A 15,308-nucleotide genomic window follows, 5' to 3' on the forward strand; every position below is an offset into this window, starting at 1 on the left:
ATCATCTGATGGAGAAAGAATAGGGGTTTTTTGTGGGGCGACTTTTGGACAGCATTAATTCATAAATTAATGTGAACTAGTTTCCAGTTGCCTTCAAAATAGTTTTACGATGGGAAAAAGCTGCAATATGGGACTTATCTCAAGTGTACAGTTTGCTCTGGCATAGTCTTGAGTTAATGAGTTGGATTTCTCTTTTTAAAATGAGCTATATGGAAATGTCTCTGTTTTCAGATTCTCTTTGAGACTCCTGTGGATTTTATGGGAGGAGAGAGAGAAAGAGGAAAGTTATTTTTTCATTTTAATAATTCCCAGGCCAGTGGGCACCTGAAGAAAACACCTGACCTATTGTATCCTGAGATTAGACTGGCCTTAACTCAGTCCCCCCAAAGTCTTTGTGTTGCCTTATGAACTCTTGCCACCTCTGGCCTACATCTAATTCAGCCAGTTTTTCTGAGGTGGCTGACAACTGTGGGAAAAAATGCAGAAGCCAGTAGGAGTCCCTCTTCTTTTGTTTATTGACCTCAAAATATCAGTATATGATATCTTCCTCAACCAGGGAAGAGAGATTTCTGAATCTTGGTCCCTGATTCAGCCCAGACAGCTAAAAAAAGTGAGAAGGAAACATAGATAAGAGAATGCAAAATATATATTTTTTACATTTTCACCACAAAATGTAAATTACTGAAGTATTTCCTTAGGAGTAAGATGCTAGTATAATACAAAGAAAGTCTATTTGCCCGTTTAAAATGTGAGCAATTTTTGTGATGTTGTGGAATTTTTTTGGTGGTTTCTTTTTGTAATGTCCAAATAGTTATCTGAAACTTGCATTTACATTTGTTTCTTATTGATGTCCATTGATTTTTTTTTGTCTTTATGTCGTTGTAATCTGTAAATATATATATTTGGACTATGGACCTGTCAGTTTAACTAGGAAAGAGACTGGAGCTTCAGCAGTAATATTAACAAACTTCAACTTTTAACGTTTCTGATTTACGTTGTTTCATTACCATGTGACACATGAGGTCAGGGAACATATGAATTTTACACTCCAGATGAAAGACCTGTTTTTTGGTAAGTCTTTAAAATAGAACTTTGTCTCTATCACAAGGAAGATAAAAGAAACAATTAGGCATGTCACATCTCTTCATCTACCTACTTGTGCTAGTGTTATGAGAAACATCCCAAGCTTTATGAAGGACATGCTTTAACTTTTTCATAATCAAAGGTGCCTCACACATAAAATGCATAATCATGCCAGTGAATCTTATTATTCCATCTCTGAACTTTCACGCTGTGCAGTCTCCTACATCCCAGTACAGCTGTCTAAAAAAGCAATAAATGAGAGAGCCAATAAACTAATCTCAAGAATGTCCTTTCCTGCAATCCGGTCCTTATGCAGTTTTGTCTTAGACTTACTCCAATCTAGCTGTAGACTTATGCTAAAAGAAGGAGCCCTGCTGCCCCCACCTTTCTCTAGGGCGTTTTTTCATGGCTTTCTCTTCACTGGACCTCACCTGGTGCGGCTGGAGCATGTCTCAGTGCAGAACTTGGATCTGACAGACAACTAATAAGCCAAAGAAAAAGTCCTTATAGTTATCAACCATACCCACTTGTGTTAATTTTTTATCAGCCACACTTATCACAGCTGGACAGTCTCCACAGCAGGGTTGTGTTTTTCTGTATCAGTTCACAAAGAGCCACCGATGTCACCCAGATCCTCAGTGTTTTCTCAGGCCAACTGTATTTGCAAGGTTGTGCCTACTTTAATTTTTCAAGGCACTTTCTTATACGTTATTCAAAAATACTATTCATGGAAACAGGAGGTTAAAATGGACCTGAGTGAAATCCATGGCTCGTGCTACTGCCATAGGAGACCATCTATTCCATATTTAGTAAACCATGGTCATGTCCTTAACCATATGCAGGACTGTGAGAAAAATGTGGTATAGATGGGAACTGGGAAGCCTGGGAGAATGATTTCTTTTTAAAAAAAGAAATATTATTGTTTTGTCAGTTTCCAATTTTTAGGGCCAAAGACTAAATTACCAAGTCTTCATAAAACACCCACTGCTGCCCTTAGTGCTTCCTGGAAGGAATTCTTGGTAATAGTATTGGCTCTTGTGAATGTATACTAGCAGACACAGCAACAGTCTTATCCATGTTATGTTTTCATTTGGTTTTTGTTGAGCTGTGTCAGGTTTTCTCAACATCTCTCAGAAATCCAATCAAGAAAAAATGAAAGAGTGGTTGGGCAATGTTATTGTACCATTAGCATAGTGCCACTCTTGCCTTCACAAGACCAGGAAGGATTTCAGTCACCAGGCTAGATCTCTACAAGGTATTTCCTTGCACCAGTGCTGCGTGCTTAATGAATGGTCTTTAAGCTTTCTTACTGATCTTCATATTCTTTGAGGAAGGCACATGAAAAATCAGCACTGGTTATCTGTCTAGGAGAGCCCATATGACATCACTGATATGGTTTCTCTAGTAAGATCCAAAAGAACCACCTGAGCAACTTCATCTGTCTTCACTGTCTCTTCATTTCCTTGGAAGACTGTCAATCCCAGCAGTTTCTACTTAATGACATTTGTTTGAAGTAAGTTGGTTCTCACCAGTGTAGGGATCAACAAATTGTCTAGGTTGGAAAAGACTTTTAAGATCATTGGGTCCAACTGTTCATCCAGCACTGCCAAGCCCAGCATTAAACCATGCTTCCAAGCGCCATATCTACACATCTTTTAAATACTTTACGGCCTGGTGACCCAAACACCTCCCTGGGCAATCTGTTCCTGTGCTTGACAATGCTTTCCACAAGGAAATTTCACTAATGTTCAATCTAAACCTCCTCTGGTACAACTTGAAGCCATTTCCTCTCATTCTGTTGCTTGCTACTTGGGAGAAGAGCTCAACACCCACCAGGCTACACCCTTCTTTCAGGTAGTTTTAGAGAGTGATAGGGCTTTCTCTGAGCACCCTTTTTGTGCTCCAGATCCTTCACCAGCTTCCATATCCTTCTCTGGACACACTCCACCACCTCACCTGGAGTTCTTCTTGTGGGGGGCCCAAAACTGAACAGGAGATACAGCCTCACCAGTGCTGAGTACCAGAGATGATCCTTGCACAGATTCTGATTCTACCATCCTTGTATGGATACTGATTCTAGTATGAATTTCATTGCTATTTTCAGTGTAAAAGTACAACATATTCTTTGTAAACTTTTAAGTCTGATATATTTTTTCCCTTGTTTGAAATTTACTCTGTTTTGTATTGACTGTTCATCAGTCACTCTGCTTGGAAGAAGTAATTTTCAGCTGGTTTTAACCTTCTTTAATGCTTTAGTATGTGCACATATATACCTCAAGCAAAAATCAGGTAGGGTGAATTGTTATGGATTATGACTGCAGAAGGTATATATTTCTGTATTTATCTGTTTATAACTCTCACATTAAAGACATTTTGTCTCTCTGGACTGAACTCACCCAGAGATTACTCCTCACCATCACTGCAGGTATAAAATGACATGTAGATGTGGCACTTAGCAACAAAGTCAAGTGGTGAACTTGGCAGTTCTTGATTAATGGTTGGACCTTTAATGATCTTAAAAGTATTGTCCAACCTAAATAATTCTCTGACGTTAAAATGCTCATTTTGAATTTGGCTTTTCATCAATATGCAGAATAAAATTTATCACATCATCTGTCAATAGTGAATTTTTTTCTTTAACCAGGCTTGTTGAGGAACTAATACAGTGTAATGCTGACTCCATGTCAATCCTTCTGTAATAATAAAACTGTATCATTTAATCTATTTGACAATTTCAGCCAAATTTTTCAGGGAAGTAGTTATTAAACCTCAAAGATATTAAGTTCTTAAAGCAATAAGAAAATCAGGAAAGAGAGCATACTCAAGCTCTCTTTGAGGAGAGGCCTGAACAAGAGTTCAACTATATTACTAGACTGTAGCAGATAAAATTATGGTAAACAATATATATTATTGTATTATGATGAGAATCCACATAAGGGTTGAAGAGAGAGAGGCATTAGGGATGTCCAGCTCTGGGAAATATCTGTTAGTAGTTTTGCTGCCAGAGACATCAGAGGATCTGTCCCCTGGCCAAAACACAGCAACAAGCCCAGCTTTGCTCTTTCTGCTTGGTTCTTAAAGTTTGGGGACTTCTCAAATTCCCTGATGGTGCAGGTCTTATAAATTCCTAAGTAGTTACATCAGTAGTTACATCCAATGAACTTATTTTTACATTGGAATACTGCTGCATTTTTCTTTCTGGAACCTTGACTTTCAGGAGCTTCCAGAAGCTATTTGGAGCTTCACCTCATGAGTACGATCAGTGACTGCTTTCCAGGTAATGGTTTACATTTTCAGAAGGGTTATGTTTATACTTAACAAAATGGACAAAAGTCTCTTCTCTGGCCCTAGAGTCAAGTGACAAGACATGGCTTGTGTTTTTAACATCAGCTCCTTACTCTGAAACTGAGTGACCTGGTTCATTCTGGTCCCTGGCCTGAGCCTCCCCTGCAGTTTGCCTAGGTCCTGTCTAGGGCTCTCATCAGCATGATAAGGGCCAGTGCAGTGTCCAGGAATATGTTCACAACTGAGCATTACTGTCCTGGCCTTCTTTATGCTAGCAATGCTGTGGCAGGAACACATATACTGCAGCTAGGTATATTCTGTACCACTGGGAGGCAAACATGGGAGAGAGAGGATTGATTGTGTCCTAATCAGTCACCTGGACCAGGACATGGGCTGGCTTGGATTGCATCAGGAGCCTGCTAGGCCATCATCCCTTCAGCAAACTGCCCATGCCAATATGGAATAAAATTCTTTGAAAATAAAATACCAAAGGAGTAAGGAGAGAAGACAAAACACTCACATGATTTATAGTATTCTCTATCATGTTCATAATTCCTTTAAGTATACATGGTACAATCATTAATACTAACACTATTACAAACAACATGGTAACTCTCTGGACTAGAATATTTTTTAACTATAGGCTAGTTCATTTAGTACATGTCCATTTTCCTTTAAATATGATCCTACAATGATGCATCATCTTTATGACTGCAACAGATCTTTATCAAAGTCCTTTTCAGAGAGAAGTACTATATTGAATGTCTGCCCCTACCAATGTTCTGTTTAGCACAGTTGAAACACAGCCTTGCAAAGGAGCAGCCTGGTATAAACTGCTAATGCAAAGGCCTAGAAAGCCAAGAGGAATAAATGACTTCTTCCATGTTACAATGCAAGGATCAGAACTGCAGAGTACTTTCTGAGAGAGTTGTGGGGCTTCCAAAGTCTGTTCCCTATGTTCCCTCAACAAAACCTATAAAAACCTGTTAAATACTTTATCATGAAAGGTAAAAGGAAAGGCTGTGTTACAACAGCAGAGGTTCTGCAGTAAGTCCTCTTCCCTCTCTCTTTGACAAAGGCCTGCTTCCCTTGCAAGTAGCAGATCTGTGTTAACTTCAGCTCTAGTGTGTCTGTTGACACTGTAATTTGTGGCACCGAACAACTGCAGTTTAGTCATACTTAGTAAGGCAGTAGTTTAAAATTCACACTATAGGAACACATGATGGTTATCATTACTCCATTTCTCACTCTTACTTTGTACTTGGCAGTCTGAAGATCTGGTATATGATGTCTTTTAGAAAAAAACAGGTAGAAACCCTGCACCTCTTTGCAGTACAGATAAAATGACTATCATATATTCTGTTGTTTGTGTTTGACTTAGTTATTCCTGGGATCTTTGCAAGTATTGCAGCAGCTTTGCTTAGCTAAATCTTTCCAGTAGCTCACCATTTCCTGGCACATTGTATGTTGGTAGCTGAGCCTACTTAACATTTGTATTGCCATGTGTTGTGTGTAGTTGAGCCATATCGAAGTTGGAAATGAAAAGCACTTTACAAATACCCTCTTGTTCCTCTTTATGCATATAGACTCCTTTCCAAAGGTATTTATGAATGATCACCTGGCTTTCAGAATACTCCTTTATAAGAGACAGAAGTAGAGAAAATATGCAGAAAGCTATTATCTGTTCATTTGGGGGTGGGATGGTGGGGCATGGTGTTGGGGTGCTACCCTCTGGTTGTGATAAATGATAAGAGACAGTTTGTACAGTCAGGACCTGGCTATGTAATGTGCATCTTGCTTGGTAGGATGCTTAGGTTGGGTATCAGAGTATGTACTATGATAAAAAACAATGTACTGAGGAGTTTTTTCCTTCTAGTTAATGTAGTTTTAAAAGTATAAAGAAGTTAGAGTGAATATTTTTGTGTGTAGCAGAACATCCCTTTGGAATGTACTTTCAGCATTTATTTTTTTCCTATTTAATGGCCATATTTTAGTTGAGCATTTTTAACACATGCACAATTAGTTTCTGACATTTTGTCTAACGTGCTGTTGAGAAGCAGATATAAATCTTGGAAGAAGGGAAAAATGCTGCTTTCATTAAAATGGCTGTAAGCTTTGTCATTCCTTCAAGTAGCCAAGGTGACTGTGTTCTTGCAGTGTGTTTCTCTCACATTTGCCACTTGTTGCTTATTTGCAATGCTAAAGATGCTTCATTATTTTCCTCCACTTTTTTCTGTGCCTTATTCAGATCTCTAACAGTTTCTGTAATATTGTGTCCTAAATTTTACATGGTTTTCCCAAAGGGAAATGGTGACCATAACACAGGTGACCCTCCTCCTCTTGATGGCTCCTAGTACTACCTCCCATGTTGTGTTTTCTTTCATAACTATTCTGCTGTTGCCAGACAAAGTTTGATTCATTTATCACCCCCATATCAGTTTTCTGATGTGTTGTCCAGTAATTTATGACTGTTTGGAGCTTTGGTACTAATTACAGTGCCCAGTGACCCCTGTGACCCTCCTCCCCATGCACGCTCTGCCACCTTGGCCCTTGGGCCAGTTTGTTGAAGCCACAAATTGCAGTGCATATGTCCATAACAAGGCATTCAGGCTGAGAAGCAAGAGCTCTCTTTGACCCACTAATAGGGAGTATCTACAGTTTAGGCAACGAGAAGTTGATTGTGCAGATAAACAGATGCTGAGAGTACAATTCATACATTGTGTCTGACTATGTAGGTAGTGAGGTGTTGCTGATACTGTGATGAGCAGGAGAGAATAGTGTAGGCAGGTATACAGCAGCTTGAGGAGAATATTGTAAATGAAACACTGACTAAGTAGCTTTAATTCCAACTCAGTGGAATTTCCCCCAGGTTACCACATTTCACAGGGTGGGGACTTCATCCTGCTGGTGTAATACCAATTGAATTATACTGCCAAACTGTGCACGGGCTGGTGCCCTGGGCAGTTACTGCTGCTGCTATTTGTGAAGGCATGTCAGCAACGTGCTTTCTTTGTTCAGTGCTTTTGGTGGCACTAAAAATATTAATTATGAAGATATGTCTTTTCCCTCTCACCTTTTCATCTCCTGAGAGTTATATTTAAGACAAAATATTGTGAACACTGAAGGAAGGTGCAGAGTGAGCAGCATGGGACAAGAGAGTTGTTTCCTTTCTGACGACTTTAATGGTGTGAACCTGTTAATTTTTCAAATTATAATTGATTTTATATTTATTTGCTGTAGCATAGATATTTGGTATACAATTACAATGTGAGTTATATAAAAATATAGAGTGCACGTAAAAGCATGTAGAAGCTTATAAAATAAAAGTTGAAAATAAATCTGCAATTAGTTTTTGAGCTTCAGTCATTTGTTGCTGAAAAAAGAAGGACTGTAACTTCCCAAAAATACATTCCTTCCTTGATGCAATGTAGAAGGATCCAACATTGTACTTTCTCCTTAGAATTTCTGGGGGAATGCATTTTGCTGCCAACGTAAGATGCTTTAACAGGTCTCCTGCTGGTCAGACCTTGTGTCCTGCTGTGACAGCCATGACCATGTGTGCAACTGATTGTTAGTGGGCGATATAAATCTGATTGGAACATGCCTGTTAATTGGTTTGAGAGCTCAATATAGACAATGCTGTCTTGTAGCAGATTGTGTAGATAGCCCTAGTCATAGGGTTAATTCTGCTTGACAGCACATCAGCAGCATCTTGAGTAATTACCCAACTTAAGTTTTCCCACAATTGAAGTGAGACCTTCAAAGGCTTCTACATTTACAAGTATTATTAACCAATATCTGAAACATGATGTTCCCACAAGGGCTAATTTTTTCTTCCTTTTATTAAATATACAGGTTATAGGGTTCATTTGCTAAGAGCTAAGCCCTTAGAAGAAAACACTACTTGTTAGGGACAGAAAAATCTGCAGTGCACGACCAAAGCTAATGGTGCATAATGCACACATCATTGTCTTTTTGCAAAGACTTTAAAACAAGTTAAAATTTGGGTCTGGCTCCCTTCCTCTCTCCCACCCCCCACTTTCCACTTTTAAGAAAATCAAACCACTTACTCCTATGTGCAGAATGAGTCAATTGAAGACACACACAAACAAAAACCTCCTAGGATGTTGCACAATTAAGTACAGATCATTTGATACATATGACATTAATGAAGCGGTATCTGCTTCAAAAATAGATTGGAAACATCCATGAATGAGTTAAATCCTCCTAATGACTTTTCAAAAATGAAAATGAATGGAAACTATTTAATTCATACAAACAACTGTATGCTATGATTCACAGTATATAATTTAATCCTAATTCAAATTTATATTTTATTTTCTTCATTTAATGATCTGCCTTTCAAAATATCTTCTTTGTAACTACAGCATACAAAACAGTAAAATATTAAAGATAATAGTCATTATTTGGGTTTAAATGCCTTTGAATGCATTAAATGTTAATGTACAGAGTTAGACAGTCTGGTTAAAGATGGTATTTGCTGGAGGGATCAGTCTGACAAATGGCGTTTATGGCATAAAGCAGTTCTTGGAACTTACAATCTTTTTATTTTCTTTTTCAGGTCAGAAACAAAGTTTGACTCCAATTCAGGTATGTTTACATTTACAGTGTTTTACTGAATGTACACTATTCAGGTTAATCTCAAAAGAGTAGTTTATCAGTTCAAGTTCAGCTTAGTTTTAAACAAACTGGGGTAGGTCAGCCTTAAAAAGGATCTTCATTTCTCACCCTCTGAAAACAGCATTGTTACTGTGAAACATTTGCTTTCATTCCTTTCATTAGTTCCGGTCTCTTTACATTTTCCCAAAAGATGATAGAGAAGATGTATCTTACAACAGACTTTAATTGATCCAGAAAAATTGTAATACAAATAAATGATAATACACACTAAATCAAATGGAGGATTGAAGTTTGAAAATGATCACTGCAATAGAGCAAATGGTTTTCTTCCTGGTGGACAAAAACATTTTGTGGGAATTTGAAGTCAGTGCAGCCTCTCTGTCAGGAAACAGATGATTTGTCATCAAATTTTCGTGACAGATGCAGGTACACAATGCATGCCAGACCAGTCTGTAGAGCTCAACTGAGGAGGATTACCAAAAGGCAGTCTCTCCCAAGATGTCTTTATAAAGAATTGTAATGTGTTGTAGGAACTGGGAGGGAAGTGAAGGTCAGTCTAACAGGTTAATGTATATCTAACAAGACAAAAAACACAGGACAGCAAACAGGGGAGACTGTTACTTATTCAGTTCACTATTCCTAGGTGTTCCTTAAAGTTAAACAGTAATAAATTAAGAATAGGCTATTGTCCTGAAGCTAGGTGAAATGTCCATTGCTTGAAAAGGTAATTCAAAATACATTTTTTGTTACGATGAAAAAGTCTGTTCTAAACAGGAAACCTAATATTATTGCGGAAATTTTGGTTTTAGACTAATGTTATCTTCTATATAGTTTGCTTAATGCTGTGATTATAACTGCTTATAATGTTATGAATTTTACAATGTATATTAATCAGGTTGTTTATGGAATAGTAAGTTTCCTTTTGTCCCAGTTCCTTTATTCCAGTGGGCTTGAAATGTGAGGCATTACGTTGCTTTTTCTTTCTACATTAGATTTTATCTTTGGAACTATATGGAAGTGAAATCTACAGCAGGAAGCATTTAAATAGCCAATGCCTACATCTTGTACACTTACGTCATCTTGCTCCTATTGTGATTTTAGTCTGTGAGTTTGGGATTACTTGCTTTAAATATTTCTTGAATAAACTCTATGCTAAGATTGATTTTTGGATCTTGACAAAACAGAGGGATTGCATGAGGGACAGCTTCACACATTTTCTGCCATTACCCCCTTTATTTTAGTGCATTTACCAAAACTAGGGTGTGGAGCGGAATGTCACACGTCTGCTTCTCTGCTAAAGGAAAAATGCTCTCTGCAGAGCTTCAATTTGCTTGGTGGCTTAAGCTACAAGTAGATTTCTGAGTCTCTTTTGAAGCAGTTCTCCTGTGAGGTGCACTGTTCTGCCTGCCGCTCCCTGGGCAGCAAAGGCAGGGACATGGCTTTTCCGAGGCTAGTGGTAAAAGTTCGGCACTATTGCTGCTGTGGTGTGCTCAGCACATGTCACCAGGCCTTTCTGCCCTGGGGTCCTGGTCCCATTTTAATCTTTGCCCCAAACCCTGTACTTGGAACAGAGAATTACTAAGGTTTAACACCTCGGTCTCATCAGTGCTGTGTCTCTTGGCACAGGTTTCAAGGGTATCTTGGTTGTAAAGATACCCTTAACAACCAAGGCTAGCTGTTAAAACCAAGCAACACCAAGGCTCAAAACCCCCTTATCATTGTGAGAGGTACAGCTGCCTTCTCTTCACAGGAAGAGCACTCAATTCTTCCACCAAGAAGCTGATCCTGACAGTCATATGGCACAAGGACTCTAAGTTTCTCTTTTGTTCCCAATATGTAAGAGCAGAGGAGAAGTGAAGATACTGGCACCATCTGGTTTTGTTTCCCTACCAAAGAATTTGCTATAACTTTCCCAAAGCAGACAATAATCCCAGACCTCCTGCTGAGTGAATGCACCCTGTTCACTCAAGGTGCATGGGTGATGGCATCCTTGTAAAAAAAACCCTCTTTTGTGTCTGGGGGTGCAGTGCCTTGTGTAGCACCCTGTTCTGCATTTCACAGGCCTTTGGAAAGTGTCAGTGTAGTGTTGGTTTAAAAAGGGCTGCTGGCATCTGAGTCTGTATTTATGCAACCTCAAGATTCTTGGAGACACCTTAAGGTATTTTCACATCCCTCATTTCATTTTGAATTCCCTAGACTGTCATTCCTAAGTAAAGTAATGATCCCACAAACTGGAACAAACATGCTTTGTTCCCATTTATCTTATGTTACTCAAAACAGTTCAAGTGTTGAACATGAGAATGAGGTAATTTTATTATAGAATACATTTTTTTTTTCCTAGGGAGTTGTTCCACAACTATTGCTTGCTCTAAATTAAACCCAGTGTTAATTCCAGTTAACTTGCAAGTCTAGATATGCCCTTAATAAACATTTATCAATGCTATTATACCTGCCTTTCCTAGAAATATTTGTGAAGCATTGAAGAATTAAAAGAAGTCTTTCTGAAGCAAGTACAAAGTCAGAAATACAGCATTTAAAGTACCAAATAAGCTCACTGCAAATGTAACCCTGAAAATGTTGTTAAACACTGAAATATTAGACAAACATTGTCAAAAGAAGATTAATTGGAACTTGAGCATTAATTTAAAAGAAGGCTGCAAAATTCCTATGGTGATGATCAGGATTTATCATGCAAATAACTATAACATCTGTAGGGGACATACATTCTTCATATCATGACTAACAGCTCCATCTGAGAAACTTCTTTTTCTCTGCTAACTCTTTATAAGTCTACAGCTGGCAGGATTTCTGTCTCAGAGACCATGGGGTTAGCTTCACGCTGTTACAAGATCTTATAAATGAAACAATTTTGCTTTCCTGTCATACTATGATGAATTCTACTGGTACCGAAAATAGATTTTTTTCTAACAAAGTACTTGAAAGCAAAAACGGTTGTAGGAGAAATATTTCTTTTTCCTCACAATTTGTTGGAGAACAATGTAAACCACAAAAAACCCCACAGGTGAAACAATTTTGTTCTTATTATCAGTATTTTAGTGTTTAAAATGCTTATTGTGCTATGTGCTTGGTTAGAAGATTTCAGAATTTTAGAATATAAGAATTATATTGGAACAATTAATGGAAATAATTTGATAAATTATAAATAGATTTTTGCTTTTTTAAAATTTAGAGTAAATAGGTCTTCAGGGTGCTGTTCCCTAACGGGATGAACTGTAGGTCTCAAAAGCTGTTGCTGCACACTTTAAATCCCACTTTTGTAATATCAAAATAATCTAAGAAAACTACCTCAGCATGCCCCCTAGTCACCAGGGAATGGTAATGGTGAATTTCCTACTGCCGACTGGGAGGGCTGGAGTTTTCCTGGGGCATGTCCCTTACATTTCAGTTTTTATAGTACTAATAGTAAAGGGAAAAATGCAACCTGCTTTTAATCAAACTGGAATGTTCAGTGATCACCATCACAATCTTTAGTGTTGATCTGAGTATGAAGCAAAGAAGATTAACTTGTCTCTTGCTGACTTAATTTAGTGGCAACCACAGTCTTTAAGATGTAATGGTAGACAAGTTTGTGTCATACCAACGCAACTGCCACTGTACATGTGAGCAGCCATCTGTTTAGAATTAAGTCCTTAGTGAAAACATCAATGAGGCCTAATGCTGCCAGTTTAAGTTAGACACAATTTGCACTGAGTTTTATATGAGTAAGGTCATCACAATCAGGTCTAATGCCACACAACAGTGAATTTGGTTACAAGGCCTGAAAGCATTTCTGAAAGGAAAGAATCGTAGCCCTATGTGATTGGATCAGGAGTCTTACCAACCTTGCTTTCCACTGGGGGTGAATTACCATTTATTATTTTGTACATAGTTGTCTTGCCCGCTTTTTTTTCTTTACAAAGTGGTCCCAACCTTTTCATCAGCCACGGTCCAGATGTCTGAACAATCTTAGACTGTATACTCCAATCCAAACACTGTGCCTATTGAGATCACAGAATCAATATTCACAGTGTTTGATTGTTGTGAATAAGACTGAAGCACCTAATTTAGCACTAATCTTTTCTTTACTAGCTGTAGCAATGGAGGTGCTTTCATTTTCTGCGTAATATCCCTTTCAGGTTATGTCTATGTCTGGCTTTCACACAATCCCTGTGTATGGAGAAGTGTTAGCGTTTCATTTGGAGGGATATTTTACGCTAGCTAGTACCATGTTGGTGGAGTGGGATCATCTCAGCTAACTGTGACTATCTACCTTAACATAGCCCTCTGAGCTTCATCTCAAGTCAGTTGGAAGAGATTAACATCCTCAAATGAGTTCATCCCTTCTGCTGGAGAAGTCTGTTTCAGGGCACACTGAATCACCCTTTTGAGTGTCCATCAATTTTAGAGTTAGGCATGTAACTTTGATTTACATAATCATTGAAAGTCACAATAGATTATCACTGGAATGAATGTACCAAGAGTTGAGGATGAGTGGATGGGATCCTCAAGTAATTTTCCATGTCTGTTGCTGTGGAGGCTTAGTAGGATAAAAATCATAAATTTGAGAGAACTACACAACTGCTCCCAAGTTCTTCGGCTGGGTGTCAGTAAACCTCTTGTAGACAGAGCTTTTGTGGTGTATATTCATGAGAAAGATAAGTTTAGCTTAGTGATTATTTTAGTTCTGTTTCTCTTTGTATGCATTTTCATTTCCCTTTTTAAATCTCACCTTTCCTAAACAAACCCAAATCTTCTTATGTGTCTCCAGAAATGGTGACCCCAGAGAATTACTGCGTTTTTATAACTTTTTCTTAAATTCTTAGTAAGAATTGTCAGATGTGAAAAACCTGGTAAAGTATGTTTTGCAAATTGATCATTCACCAGTGTTCATCTGTTTACAGGCAAGAAAAGAAATATGTAACTCAAAGAGATATGGCCTAAGGATAATAAGAGTGGATAAAAAATGTATCATATTCAATCTAGCTTCACTCAGGGCCCAAATATTAAACTGGTCTTTGGCATATTTCAGAAAGCATGTGAAATTTTTGAAAAGCTTAGTAGGAAGATATTTTGATGATTTTAAGTCACTATTGAGAAACTTTTAGAAAGTCAAAGTCTTTTATTCAGTTAACTGCTCTAACCAAGCTAAGGAAGGCTGACACAATAAATGCAGATATGAAAACTGAAGGGTATTTTTGAAAATTTAACATTGAAAACCGTAAGCATTCTGGTTTTGTCTCTTACTTTTCAAGGAGGTGGTCATGAGAACAGAATTTCCGTGTTTATATTATCATTTTAAAAGTGTTTACCTTAAGATTTATGGATTTTGAAAGTACTCATATACTCACTTCCCAACTATTATCTCCCCTTCAGTCAGTGATTTTTTTTTTTCCCTGTCACGCACACTAGAAGGGATTTAAATGGAGTTCCAGGAATACTGAATCAAAGAGGAGTGGGATTTGAAATGACAATGCTTAGCACTGATAGAATGTCTGGAAACCAATTAAGACATATTTACATTGAAGAGTGGCAAAAAATGTTCTTGTGAATAAAAAAATCTGCTGCATAAAGCATTAGGGTTCTTGAAACAACTTTAAAATGCAAGAAAGGAAGATACAGTGTTTCACTGGAATGAAAACACTCCCTGCTTTCAAGTATAGCAAGAAAAACGTGAATGAAAGACAACTGTCAGAACTGCCCTTTAGGTCATGATGGTATTAAGACTGTGGCAAACTGAATTTACATTGGTCATCATTTACACTGTTAACTGGTGGAGAAGAGAATTACAGGAGCACCCTTTTTCAATAATTCTATTTTCTTTAATATCTGCATGTGTGACTCTTCCCTGGCCCCACAATGGCAAATATCTCAGGTGTACCTGTATCTGTATTGTTGTGCCAGTATGATTACACAAGGCAGCATTTTGTTGCTGAAGCTCAGTACAATCCTGAATCCTGCAGCCAGCAGCTGCTTTCACTCCTTTGGTTCTAGGCATCACACTATAGACCATACAAAAAGTAAGCCTCACTCCTAAAAAGCAAAGAAATATACATAGTAGAACTATGTAATCTTAACTCCCTTACTCTAGTTTTTGAAGAAGTAATTCATTTAATGATACATTTATGTGATTTTTCATGTTCGCCTTGTTTTCTCACATCAGGAAGGTCTCTTCCCAAAGAATGTGCTCCTGGCCAGGATGTGTAACACACCAGTTAGACTGCTCAGTGGGACGTGCCCCTGCCTGGGCTCTGATTTCTGGGAGGAGGGAAAGGGTACCTGACCACCTTTGCTTGACCACC

General features: G+C 38.1%; 1 protein-coding gene across 3 annotated transcripts in view; it reads left to right on the forward strand.

The window, feature by feature from the left end:
- MSRB3 (methionine sulfoxide reductase B3) overlaps positions 1-15,308 on the forward strand; it is a 79,069-nt gene that overhangs the window by 38,871 nt on the left and 24,890 nt on the right. For all 3 annotated transcript variants that reach the window (XM_059472115.1, XM_059472112.1, XM_059472114.1), the window contains exon 5: positions 8,951-8,979. In XM_059472115.1, the coding sequence (XP_059328098.1) occupies positions 8,951-8,979 (29 nt within the window). The remainder of the gene's footprint in view (positions 1-8,950; positions 8,980-15,308) is intronic.

The sequence above is a fragment of the Ammospiza nelsoni genome, chromosome 5 (genome assembly GCF_027579445.1).
Source record: "Ammospiza nelsoni isolate bAmmNel1 chromosome 5, bAmmNel1.pri, whole genome shotgun sequence".
In the NCBI taxonomy this organism is placed as follows: Eukaryota; Metazoa; Chordata; class Aves; order Passeriformes; family Passerellidae; genus Ammospiza; species Ammospiza nelsoni.